Genomic DNA, 13,434 nt, shown 5'->3' with positions numbered 1-13,434 from the left:
GCTTACTTGTTGCTTGCTTTAATAAATCAAATTTTCTAATTGGCCAGTCTCTGTCATTTAATTGGACAGGTAAACTATAACAGAAACACTCAGCTTCTGCTGAATGTGAAAAATTCCACCGTGTTCCACTCTGACAGTTCACTTCCAAGAACCATATAAAATAATGTTCAGAATTCCGGTCTCAGGTCTCTAGCCACAATCTACAATTTATTTATGGGCTTTAGATGGAAACTAAGAACAAACACAACTAAGATGACTAGTTTAGTAGGTCTTCCATATTACAGAGTAATGCAAATCAACATTAGAACAGTTGCACAAGTAATTAGTGTATCATACTTGCAAAGGAAACCAGTTACTGGGTTTAATCACTATCCAGTAAAGGAATTAAAATTAATCTGTTTTATTGAAATACTCTAAAAAAATACACAGTTTAAACTTAGTGTTGTACACACCCTACTAGCTGTTCTCAGTTTTCAAAACTACATGTTGCTATAGTAGACGCTGCCCAAGTTATTTTTGTTTCTTAAACTAAGATCGTGCATTCTAAAGAATTTATAGGAATTGCAACAGGAAAACAGTATATATTAACAATATACTACAATCAGACTATTATATGAAGTGTGAAATCTATTCCTTGGTTCAATATTTGATGAATCATATTTAACATGAAGACACTGAAGGCTGTAAGTACTAAAACAGACCAGATTCACTGCAATTTTGTAGAGGCAGAAACTTATAAATTCAAAAGTCTAGTGACTCAGGCAGTCAAATTTCATATTAAGCCATCCACGCAAGTTTTAGATAGCTCCTTTTCTCAAAGCCACTAAAAACAAATGCCACGTAACTCCCCTTAAAAAGGATCCAATCTTTAACCCCCATGTAGCATTATTGCTCCTTTTTACTTTTCTACTTCAGCACTTATTTCTTTGAGTGCATCGCTGTCTGTGGATAAATGCAGTGGCTTCTTATTCCAATTCTCCTAGCTGTTCAAATGATGACACACATGGATCTTGATCCTTAACAGTATCCAACAGCTTGCACATCTTCTCCCGAATGCGTTGAGAACATCGCAAAGGGGTTACAATTTTCAGGTCTTTAGCACTGGAGTCATGTGCCTCATGGTGCATCTTCACCCTTAGTAAAAAAATAAAAATAAAATCACTAAATAAAAATTAGTAAAAAAAAACTAAATAAAAAAATCACTAAAAATAAATAAATAAAGTAAACACAGGCACACCATCATACAAATTATCTCTGTAGCATCTAGCAGAAACAGTAAGTCGTGATTCCCATGTTCAACTCTTCCCCATCCTCATAGCCAAAGGAAAGTGAAAACAGGTCCTTTCATACAGTTAAAACTAGATATATATTTCTTCTTGGACAAAATACTTTAATTTGGAGAATGTATTAAAAAGAGGAAGATTTCCCCCCATTCCACCTGGGGAGTGTTCTTCCTGCTATGAGGCATAGCAGACAGCTGCCAAGAGTCCAGCTTCATCAGATGCCAAGGCTGAGCACAACTTTAAATCTGCTATCTTAAAAGACACTTTGTGGCAAAAAAAGAATTTAAATGTTATCTGTTTTGTCCCGAGATTACTAACCAGAATTTTGCCTCAGAAAACAGTTAAGATAATCTTTACAGGACAGTTACATCTTGTTTGCTTCTGTGTTGTAGGATGTACAACCACATCTACATTTGAAAAGGGGATGGCTGGAGACACCTACTTTGTCTAGCTCAGTGTAGCACTGCTACTGCCACATGGGCTGTGGGAAGGGATCCTAAATCTGGAATCTATGTCTCTGCCCCAAAGAGATTAGATTACTCTGAAGTAAGGCATTCAATAAGCAAAACAGTTTGAGTAAATAGAGGACTTCATTTAGAAATACTTCCTTCTGAAGGAACAGGAAGCAATACTAAAAAGTAAAGTTCTTGAGAGCTTTTAACAAGGTTTTCACAAATGCAGTGCCTCCTTGGTTTCAACAGGACACAAACATTAGTGTTGCCCCAGACACTGCAAACTTTCCAGTTACCTGAAGTAATCTTACCTTCCCAAGTATGGTGTGGTAGATTGATTGTACCTCAGGAAGTAAGGTGTGCCATTCTCTTTCTCAGGAGAATTAACTGATCGGGCTACATCTTTTACCCCATCTTCATTCTGCTTTTCTGTTCCACATTTTCCTTTCTTTTTTGTACCTTCTTTAGTCTTCTGGGTTTTATTCTTTTTTGGCAAAATGTCTTCTCTTGGTTTCAAGTCTGAATCCATTTCTTCGTTTTTGATCACTTCACTGTTAGCCTCTGCCTTAATGTCATCACTCTCTGCTTTTTGGTCATCAGAGCAGAGATCCTTAGAGGCCTCCTGAACCTGCTCCGATGCTCCTGAACCTAAACTTCCACTGACTTCCACTACCTCATGTAAACCAGATTCTACCACAGCTCCCCCTAAAATTGAAATATTAAAAAAAGTACAGCTGTGATTAGTTACAGCAAAATATAAGTTAATGTTTGAGAGATCTGAAATCTTAAAACTTTACATAAGAAAGTTAAGCATGTACTGAGTCTGAGCCACAGCAATTTAAATTACTAATAATTTTAGTGGCCTTCAAGAACCTGAAACCTGAGAACTCAGGGTAAATACATCCTGAGAAGTCATTCTCCTCATTCCCATGCACAGCAGCTCTGAGCAAGTATTTCATTCAGTTGGGATTAAATACTTGGCAGATTATGTTATATTGAACAGGAGTGTATATGGCTACTTTGCTTCCAAAATTGGAAGATTTACCACCTTTAATTGACACTATGCTATAACACAACGATGCATCTGCTGGTAAAGGAGTTTACGTGTCAAAGAGGCAACTGATTTTTAGCTCACAAGAATGTTTATTTACTCTTTGACTGTCAGGCTAAAATAGCTGGACAACATTGCTTTGACAGAGCTGAAGTAGAAAGTCCGAATATGCAAGCATCTCCACTACTCGTTTTAACATGCCTACAGTTGAAATTGATTGGTTTACAAGGTTGTCTTCAAAGACAACTGAGTAAAAAATGATCACAGAGGAGTTTCCATGAAACAGAATTTTACAGGCATAAATGGTTTAAACAGCTTGCATTGCCTGTCAAATCAGATATTTAGCTAGAATAGAGTACGCTTGGACTTACCATCCTCAGGCTCAAAGAGGCTTTCAGTATTTTTTATAATATTTATTAGTGTGTGTCGTAGTTCATCTTTAGGCTGGAAAAAAGTTGCATTGTTTTAGAAAAACAATTCCAAAATTAATCATCATTTCAGCTTATTTGGTATAACATTTACAGGGAAAGTGGTACAGAACACGTGATGCTTATTTAATGCTGTTCAGACACAAGTCAGGACACAAGTGAATCCTGTATTTGGTGAGCTAAGGCTGTATTTATTTGACATCCTGAAACCTTGCTGATATCAAAGTACAGGAATTAATTTTACATTTATTGATGAACTTAAGTTCTGTTTTGGGTTTCTAGTGACACTAGAATTCTCAGTCCTTAATTTCTTCTAGGCAGAGCATCATATGGTATTTTGATGATCCTAAATCTTTCTTCTTGAAAGTAGTATCTACAGTGGTTACAGAGCAAACCAAATCCAACTTTTTAATGTTCACATAGGTTACATGGCTCTCCTACTATAAAAGTATTTATTAAAATCAGATATACCATACTTTCATGCCTTTATATTTATTAATCTTAAACTTCAAGACAAGCTGCTTACCATTGCCCCTGCCAAAATGGCCTCCTCATAGACAGCAATGACCTTCTCAAGAGGGCCCATCTGTTCAAGACGTATACAGCAGATCCAATATTCCGCAAGCTTTTTAGCCCCAGGAGTGCTCTGTGCCATATCTTCCAACATGGCACGTACTTCATCACTTTGACATCCCTAAAGTCAACACAAGTGCAGAGATTTAAATGCAGTGAACAGTGAGGTGCTATACTTCAGCTGGTTTTGAACTAAAAAGCAAGTATTTTTTCCTTCTTTAGTAGAATTGTCATTCACCTATTCTTCCAAATGGAAATTATTTCTACAGTCTTGTAAGTAGAAGGGATAGTAGAATGCATAGACATCTTCAAAACTACTTAAACCAGACTTTATCAGAACTCTAGGCAAGCTTCTGCAAATGCAAACTTATTTTAGATTAATTATTTCATAGTACCCTCATTATATTAGAACTTTTCTACTTTATTATGTTACCATTATTGCCTAATCTTATTAGGTAGTTCAGTAAATTGGCGACTCTTCAGTGAGAACTAATTCCTTCAGGTGTCAGCAAAAAGCTACAATATTGCCTAACTTGGGGAGCAATTAGTGCCCTGCATCTGGTTCACAAGTCCAGCATGCCTATAGGACTTGCATGTTGTAGGGATCTATATCATTAGAACTTGCTAGGCAAGGGACTGAATACCTGTTCAGTTAATTTCAGACATTCTGCAAGAGTCCTGTTGACCTTTTCATTATGGAATACATGCTCTAAAGATTCACCAGAAGAGAACCCTTGTTCTTCACTTGTAGACTGGGGTCCCAGCTGCACACATATAGGAGGTCTCCTCAACACTTTTCCTCTAGATGCCCTCCATTCATCCAGACGAGCTCTGCGTTTAAAAATATTAGCTGACATGACAGATATTTTATTTTTTACATTGACTGACACTAACTAGGGTAAGTCATACAAATACTTTCCAGATTGTCCTTGAGTCCTATCATCTAATTCTAAAAAGGATACAGCTGCCATTTAGACCTGCATGGATATTTCAGAACCATGCATATCACTTACGCTGTAGGTATCTATCAGGTCAGAATGCTTTCATAGAAACAAAGAATCATTTAGGTTAGAAAAGACCTTTGAGATCATGCAGTCCAACCATTAACCCAGGACTGCCAAGTTCACCACTAAACCACGTCACCAAGCACCACATCTATGTGTTTTTTAAACACTTCCAGGGTTGGTGAATCTACCACCTCCCTGGGCAGCCTGTTCCAGTGCTTGACCACCCTTTCACTTTAATCTCTCCCTTTTCAGCAGCACCAAGAGACTTCAGCTACAGACTTTTTATTTTTCCAAGAAGGGGTAGAAAATGCTTCTGATTTATTCATATGTACCACCTCTTCCCTAATCCCACTTCAAACCAGAAAACTAAAAGCTATCGCTAAAGACACAAAGCATGGAAAGCAGCCCAGAACAACCATATAATGTCATTGACAAGTGCTCTCCTTCAGGCCATAAACACAGTCAATTCTATATACATTCTGCATCAGTCTTTTTTTTTTTTTTTTTTTTAAGCAGTGGCATGCATGTGCGACTCACTTCAAGAATTATCTGTCATGCTTAAGGCTGTCACAACACTTAGCCTAAAAATCAGAGACCACAAGCAATATATATTTTCTATTTATAACTGCACAGGACAAGCCGTAAACCTGAGGAGCTGCTGTAATTAGTCTGAATCATGATTTCTCAGTATTAAGTCTACAGTTTCAGTCTACTGCCCTTGGGCATCAAGTTAAAACACTCAGATGTCATTTTTCAGCACAACTACAGCAAGAAATAGATCAAAATAGACATTATTGGAAAAAAGGTCTAAATACCTCCCAAGATCAAGCTACAATAGTCAGTAATTCAGTTACCTTCTCGCTTCTGCTGACTCTTTTGGTAGAAGAGATTTTCTATTGCCATTAGTTTTCAAATTCTTTCCTGACTTTGTACCAGGAACAACAGAAACTGGTTTTGCTGGAGCTTCCGATCTCGCACCTTCACAAAAACTTGTGCATTTCTTCACTCCTAGTATCCTGCGGTCAGAACTGTTCGAAGCAGCCTTCAGTGGCTGTGCAACCCTTCCAAGAATCGTATTTTCTGTTACTTTCTTGGGTGCTACAACAGATGTCAGTCGCCATTCCTTCAGATGGGACTGGGAGTTAATAGCAGCTTTGTTAGATGGTTTGCTCTGAAATGGGAGGACATAATTTGCTTTTACAGAATTAGGGTTGTTTGTGACTTTGATGGTCTTCAAAACTACGTTACAGCTGCTGATCGACAAAGATCTTGTTGCTGGTTTGGTGGCAGAAGGAAGAAACTTCTTGTCTGGCAAAGAACTCTTTTCCCCCTCACTTTTTGGTGCTTTTTGGAAGGAGTTTACCTTGGATTGGATAACTTTGCCACGATACACACCAAACACTGGTTTCTTTGGTAGGCTGATACCTGAATTTTGTTTTTCTTCAACTGACTGCTTCTCTTTTATGCTTTTCATTTGCAAGAAGGACTTGCTACGTGACACGTGCTGAGATTTTAGTTCAGTAACTTCATCCTTGGAAGCATGATCTTCATTATAGTTTGTTCCCGATATGGAATTTGTCGGTGTGGTTGTGGAAGAGTTTAAAATAACACTTTTTTCGGAGTGACCACTTGATTGGTCCCATGACAGTTTATTAGCATTCCCTTTGTTTTCCTGAAGTCAAAAACATATCCACAAACGTATTAGAAGAACATTCATGCTGCATGTTACTTTTTCCCAAAGAAGCTTTCACTTATTTACAGGACTAAAGTGATTAACAGTAAATAGCACTTAAAGGTAACTACAAAATACAAAAGAGGTGTGTGTGTGGATATATATATATACACTGAACAGAGTATTTGTCAGCTCTCATTGCAGAATTCACATCAAAAAAAATTAAGTAAGCATTGTTTAAACTGTACCTTGGAAGTGAGGCAGCCTAACCTGAGGGCTACACTCTTCTTATAGAAAGAAAACTCTCAAAGTAATTGCTGACTTTTAACTGCCAAAATCAATTTCTAAGAAGAGTCATAAAATAGAAACTTGCTTTAGGCTATATATAGACAAAAGCAGTATCTTAGTTTGTATACCCCATCACTTAATGGCAGCACCATTCCTCCACTTAGTTTGGATACCCTGCTAATGCAAGGTAGTGAATAATTCCTTTAATTAGGGCATTAGGACATGGTACCAGAAGGAGAATTTTCTTACTAATGAGCTCTAGAATGCTGTAGTTAAGAATAGACACATGGGTTTTATGTAGCCTTACTACTCCCTGAAAACTCTCAGCCATATGTTCTCAGCATAACCCTAGCCTAGAGGCTACAAGGAGCGAGCCCTAGTCTTTTCCTCCAAAGAAGATGCTCTACAGCAACTAAGGCAGCATTTTCCAAGCAGCAGCTCATAGAATAGTGAAAGATCCAAATGCAGAAAAAAAGACATGCAAATGACACATGAAAGTCTGCAGAAATTGACACTCTTCTCCTTCAAGAATATGCCCTTGAACAGTAAGAAATTATACCACATCTCATATTTCCTGGTTTGTCATTCAGGCTTAGAAGTTAAGATTTGACCAAGCCAATAACTACAGCTTGAGTACAAGGGCTGTTATTTCAGGAAGCTACGTAGTTTAACATTAAAAATCACATGAGACATTAACACAGACCAAAGTATCTCCTTTCAGGAAATTTCTAAATAAAGTTTGTTCTCCCTTTTGGAATTTTCCCCCTCCACTACTGTTTTCCAAGTAACAGAGTACAATACAAGAATTCTCTACTCTGACAGAAGACCTTGCTCAGATTATAAATAAATTCCCCAAAGACTGAAAATATATCCAAAAAGTTCTGAGAGTCTCAAGAAAAGTTGTTAAAATTTAATCATTGTTTCAGCAATAACGGTATCCTCTTTAACGCCCTCTCCAGTCAGGTACAAACTTAATATCAATATGGTCCATTACACATAGTAATGCGACAGCTCTCCAAAAAGCATATAATAAGCAGTCACTGAACAGTTTGTTAAAACTGCACCTCTGCACCTGCAAACTTCTCATGCTTTGGAAGTTGTAGAACTTAAATACACTTTAAGTGAGTGGAATGTTGTAGTCACAGAAACAGAGTGCCATCAGTATGTGATTATCAGTCAAAAACTTACTATTTCTGGCTTTGGAGAACTTGATAGCTGTGTTTTGTCTTGCAGTTTATTGCTAGTTGCTCTCCTAGTTCTGCCACTGCTAAAAGAAAAAAAAAAAGAAGACATCTTAAATCATCCTACAATGTAACAAATGAATATATTTTTAGAATAAGTTCACATGGTCCAGCTGGTAGTCTGCAGGCTAAACTCATGCTGAAGCACTTCTGCTCAGTTTGTACTCTTCCTCCAGAAACAAATAAATGGCTAAGCAACCATTGAGCAGGGCTCAGGCTGCAAAACATTCCTTCATACTCCATAACGAGCTGTCTAACAGAGAGGGAGAAAAGAGAACAGACCTTATATACTGCAGATACCATTCTCATGTTTAAGGATGAGCACCAGCCTGTCTGGCCTGATGCATCTGCCACAAGGTCAAGTTTCTAAATGCTGCAGTTGAGGGAGAAGCTCAGCTCAGCTACTGCAATCATCAGGGGCCAGGCTGTTTGAGGCAAGTCTGAACAAGGATACATAGCTCCTACCACACTGACAGGTTCCAAAACCCGAAGTCAGGCACCACAGCTGGCATCAGACTACCCAATGAGTAACAAAACCACCAAGACCAGTATTGTCTCCTAGAAACTAGGAAAATATATTGACAGCTCAGAAGAAAAATATCCTCAGCTTGAAGTTACAAATCCAAATCCTTCCTCAGGCGCTTCACAATGCATAATACGAAACATGTGGCACTACTGCATGTGACTGAAAATTAACGTTTCAGTTAGCAACTGATAACTTTGCGTCAGATGACATTCTGGAAGCCAGCCAAGCTGAAAATGAGGGTACATGAATGAAAATAAAGAAAAAGATAATTAGTGACTTTGAAGTGCTGCAGAAAGCATGCATCTTGCTGTCACTTCTGCGCCACCTGATAGAGAACACATGTTAAGGGAACTGATCAGAAGTTATAGAATCACAGAATCATTTTGGTTGGAACAGACCTTTAAGACAGAGTCCAACTATAAACCCAACAATAAACCATGTTCCTAAGCACCACATCTACATGTCTTTTAAATACCTCCAGGGATGGTCACTCGACTACTTCCCCATGCAGCCTGTTCCAATGCTTGACCACCCTTTCAGTGAAGAAAATTTTTCTAATATCCAATCTAAACCTCCCCTGGCGGAACTTGAGGCTGTTTCCTATCATCCTATCGCTTGTTACTTGGGAAAAGAGACTGACACCCAGCTTGCTACAGCCCCCTTTCAGGTAGTCAGTGTGGAACAGTAATGGCTTCATAAAAGTAAAAGCTTCTCAAAAAGCTATTACAACAGTAACAGCTTCACAATATCTGCAAAATAAAAGTATTAGTCATACCCACATACATGATGTCTCTAAATAATGAGTTAACTGAAGACTATGAAAAATCCTGGAATATAATTGCCAGAGAAGAAACCAAAAGCAAGGAAAATAAAGTAAAATGCTAAATTAAGAGTATTGCTATAATGAAAGTAGTTGGCATTGACTTTCTAACACAAGATAGCTTTCTTAAAACATGAAAGCACTTGCCTTTTCCTACTACAGAGTAAGTCTTTTGGCAGATTATATTCATCCTTGTAATTTATGTGTATTTTATATTCAAAGGTCATTGTTCAGTCAGATTTGTACTACCAAGTAGTTCTGTGCTACTGAACATGGGACCATACCACCTCAAGTATACAGAATAGCAAACAAGACTTCCTATTTAGATTCGAATAAATTTCAGACTGAAATTTACAATTTGCAAAGACATTGTTACACCATGAACTAACGGCAGAGCTAGAACCTTCTGCGCTCCTTTACACCACTGTCTTCTCTAGAGATATTTCTGCTGCTTATTAGAATGTCTTGCAGTATATGTCCAGACTTTAGACAACAGCAGGAAGATTTAAATACAAGTCAATAAAAACAAGCACCATCTGATGATAGGTGCCCACCTTCTGTTTACAGAACATCATGCCGACGTGCTGGCCACCACACAGCTTGTGTTTTATTATAGTTTGTTTGCTTTTAGCACAAAATAGTGAATTACTAACTATGAAAGCACAACGAAGCTAGATCAAGTGGATCGTGAACACATGCAGCATAGCCTGAGTAGAAAGAGGGGGAAAACTTATTTGTGGAAGGAAGGTCATAGAGGCAAACAGCAGAGTGTCATCTCAAACAAGAGCTCTGTCATGAGGGTATTATGTCCTGTCTCAGTCTCTAGAGGAGCAGATAATACACTTCATGAATTGCATCTATTATGCATGTGGTTAACAAAAGCTTTTAGTATTTGTCGACAATAAAAGGGCTTCAGGAAATCTGTGTGGTCACTAGCCTCACTGTGTGGTATCACCTTTTGGATGAGATTTTCGGCCAGAACTGCTATTGTCTTTCCCACCAACCACCGACAAAGCTTTCTAAAGAATGTAAGCCATAGCAGAAATACTACCTGATTGATGCCTGCTTTTTTTGAACGGGCACACCAGAAAAGGTCTTTTTTCTTGGTAGGTATTCTTCAGCTTTTTGTCGTCTTTGTTCTGGTGGGTTTAATAAAAAAAAAAAATATATATATTACATATTCAGCTAAAATAATCATGCCAAACTTTGTTTCTTAGAAAAAAGTAAATGCCATTAGAAAAGCATCAGGACATCATGAAACATAGACATTGTGGGTTAAAAAAAAATCTTTAACTTTCACATCTTATGATGTCTTACACATTCTCTTATTTCTTGAGAAAGACTAGATTCAAGGGGCAGTTGAACATAAACTCACAGCTGTACAAGATAGCCGTTTTGCTGCGTTAAGCTTGAAGAAACATGATTTTGCAATGGGAAGAAGTCAGGCTCACCCCTCTACCTTCTGAATGCCTGTCCAGCATTTCGCATACTTGCTGTTGGCTCAGCGAGCACAGTTTTCACTTGTAACGGTAGCAAGGTAAGGTTAGCACACATGGAAAACACCATGCACGTGAACCCAGCTGACCATCTGCAAAATCATTTCCTTCTCTTCTGCTGTCATCTGGGCATTTGCATAAACGCCGAATCAATGGGAGTGTTAATAACACCACAAAGTGATCATGGAAAGGTCTTAAGCCAGCTGTCACTTAATATAGAAAGTCATTGCAGAACAGGATACTAGTTTGCATGTTTTTGCTGACCGACTGCACACCAGAGGCTTATATCCTTCATAAGGCTGCATTGTTGATCTTTTCAGAGACCTTTCTTTATTCCTGTAGGAAGGCAGTGATCTTGGATTGCTGGAAGCAGCTGGGTAAGATGGTCCTGCTGTTACAGATTTACTAATAAGTTAAGATTGATTGACTTTATTTGATTTTATAAAATAATTTTTAGTAGAAATATAGAGGGATAAGAAATATATTTTAATTAAACTTATAGTTGCACAGTAAAAGCTGTTATGAAATCCTTTGTACAGTCCCGTACCAAGGCCAGAAGAATGGGCTAGAATCAGTGTTTAAAATTTAGGTAATAAATTTAGGGTTTGAAAGGTTTCTTTGTAGTTAACTAGTCTTCCGTATGTAGAAAGCGTATTGAAATGTCAGAATATAGGATTAATGGGAACTGGGGAGAGTCGACTGGAACAACCTGTAGATACCTGTCAAGAAACCGTGAACTTTAGTAAAAGGTAACTCCGGCAGGGGGAGATCATGACCACCGACTCGTATATCACCTACCCAAATCGTACCCCAGACCCATTTCTGGACCTTTCTAACCTTTACTGTGCCGAATCAGATATGGGAGGAGAATACATTAATGATTTTCAGGAAATATCACGATTATGCATGAATACTTAATGAATATGCATGAATAAGTTCTATATATGGTGTCTGATTTTGAAACTTGGTGTGCGTTGGTCATGAGAAGACTCACTTACGCACCCGGCCGTTAATAAAGAAGTGTCTGCTTATCTACATCACGTTGGTGTTGATAAGTTCTTCATTCCGAGATTTCGGTAACACTGCCACCCAAAGCAAGCTCAAGCATCCACACAGCCAGTCTAGACAGTTAAGACTCCAAGTCTTAAACTGTTTGACATGCAGTGGGGATATGACAGCATGAAGTTAAAGCCTTATCTTTGACTCAGAACAACAATTCCTTTATCATATTCAGGAACTCATGGCATTGCACCATCCTCCATCACAGACAGGCTCATTCAGCTGTGGAAGCCTTCAATGAACTCACATAAAACCTGACTTTAGCCTCCTCCTAAGCAGGCTCGAGTCCCCTTTTGAATCTCTTTGCATGTGTCCTTTATCTTTCATATTTTGTCTTGCCCCTTGTTCTTTATTCACACTTCAGAAATCCCTACAAGGCTTGTCAACATCCTCCCTCAACACTGAGGTATTTCTATATTACTGAAGTTCACACTGTAGAAATTGCTAAAACATGATTGCTTTTGAGGACCTGAACATTAATCCTGAAAGAATTAAGCACTTGATTGCACACTCTGTGCGGTAATTGTCCTCAGAACCTTCCTAGCATGGGAGAGCTGAAAAAGGCAAGTTCTTCCTCAACACTGACATGCCAAAGCCTGAAACAGCCAGCCAGCAGAATGGATCGAGACTGCAGCGCTGTTTCATTCAGGATATAGTGCTTTTTTAGCACAGCTGTCCAAATCCCGCGCCGAAGGAAGCCCAAGAGGCGATGTGTGTCACCTGCTCTGCAGAGGCGTGCACCAGCTGGCCCACCCCCGGGTGTACTTTCTAAGAGGTGCTGCGCCCTGGAGCCCCCCAGACACCGTCTGCTCCAGAAACTCAGGTCTTGCCAGCTCCAAACGGCAAAGCCCCATCAAAGCAATTCAGTTCGTTTAGCTCGCACGAACCAACCGGTCAGAAAGTAACAAACAGAAGAGTCCAGGTCTAGATCGAAGCATTTCCTTGTTTCAATAGGATGCTCTTAAGCATCTCCTTATGACGAAGGGCGCCCTTCCCGCCAGAAGCCCTGCTCAGGGGCGGGGGGAGAGCACCGGCCCCAGCCCTGCCAGGGGAAGGTGAAGTCTCAAAGGCCCGCTCGCACCGGTCAAGGCCACGACAGCGGGCGCCGCTACCGAGACCTGCTCAGCCTCCCACCCCACCGGAGGCGCTTGCCCTCGCCTCCCGCTTCTCGCTTCCCGGCGGGCGCAGCCAGCTCCCCTCTCCCACCGGCCCCTCCCTCACCCGCCGCGGCCTTGCTCGGGACTACGCGGGGCGGCTAACGACAGACAGCCCCGGCAGCCAGCGCCTCGCTTCCGCGGCCCCTCGGGGCTCCGTGCCCCGGTGCCCGCACCGCCGCCATACCTGGGAAGGCCGGCTCAGACCTGCGGCTGGCTGAGAGCTGGGGAGAGGAGCTCGCCGCCATACCTGGGAAGGCCGGCTCAGACCTGCGGCTGGCTGAGAGCTGGGGAGAGGAGCTCGCCGCCATAGCGCTACGGGGCTCCTGCGAGGGCCCGTTAAATCGCCCGCCGCGCAGCGCCTCCCTGATTGGGCCGGCCGCG

General features: G+C 40.1%; 1 protein-coding gene across 5 annotated transcripts; it reads right to left on the bottom strand.

Moving 5' to 3' along the window:
• Positions 1 to 173: 173 nt before the first annotated feature.
• Positions 174 to 13,418, bottom strand: CKAP2 (cytoskeleton associated protein 2). 5 transcript variants are annotated; one of them, XM_040584141.1, is made up of 9 exons: positions 13,301 to 13,418; positions 10,393 to 10,480; positions 7,943 to 8,021; positions 5,649 to 6,466; positions 4,432 to 4,618; positions 3,741 to 3,908; positions 3,158 to 3,230; positions 2,047 to 2,446; positions 174 to 1,134 (listed from the first exon to the last, which is right to left on the bottom strand). In XM_040584141.1, the coding sequence occupies exons 1-9, from the start codon at positions 13,359 to 13,361 to the stop codon at positions 966 to 968; spliced, it is 2,043 nt and encodes a 680-aa protein (XP_040440075.1). In that variant the 5' UTR covers positions 13,362 to 13,418; the 3' UTR covers positions 174 to 965. The 5 variants fall into 5 exon arrangements, with proteins under 5 accessions (XP_040440075.1, XP_040440076.1, XP_040440077.1 ...); XM_040584142.1 differs by having other exon boundaries at positions 7,943 to 8,018; XM_040584143.1 differs by having other exon boundaries at positions 2,047 to 2,440; positions 13,301 to 13,417.
• Between the last annotated feature and the right edge of the window lie 16 nt (positions 13,419 to 13,434).

The sequence above is a fragment of the Falco naumanni genome, chromosome 2, assembly GCF_017639655.2.
Source record: "Falco naumanni isolate bFalNau1 chromosome 2, bFalNau1.pat, whole genome shotgun sequence".
NCBI lineage: Eukaryota > Metazoa > Chordata > Aves > Falconiformes > Falconidae > Falco > Falco naumanni.
Note: the sequence above shows the minus strand (reverse complement) of the source record. Positions and strands in the feature narration are given on the sequence as shown.

Coding starts and splice junctions, on each gene's coding strand:
- CKAP2 (XM_040584141.1), bottom strand. CDS start 13,361: ATGGCGGCGAGCTCCTCTCCCCAGCTCTCAGCCAGCCGCAGGTCTGAG. Junction 3,909..4,431: donor GTCTGAAATTAACTGAACAG/GTATTCAGTCCC, acceptor TGTTGACTTTAG/GGATGTCAAAGTGATGAAGT. Junction 2,447..3,157: donor CCTCTTTGAGCCTGAGGATG/GTAAGTCCAAGC, acceptor TTAATATTTCAA/TTTTAGGGGGAGCTGTGGTA.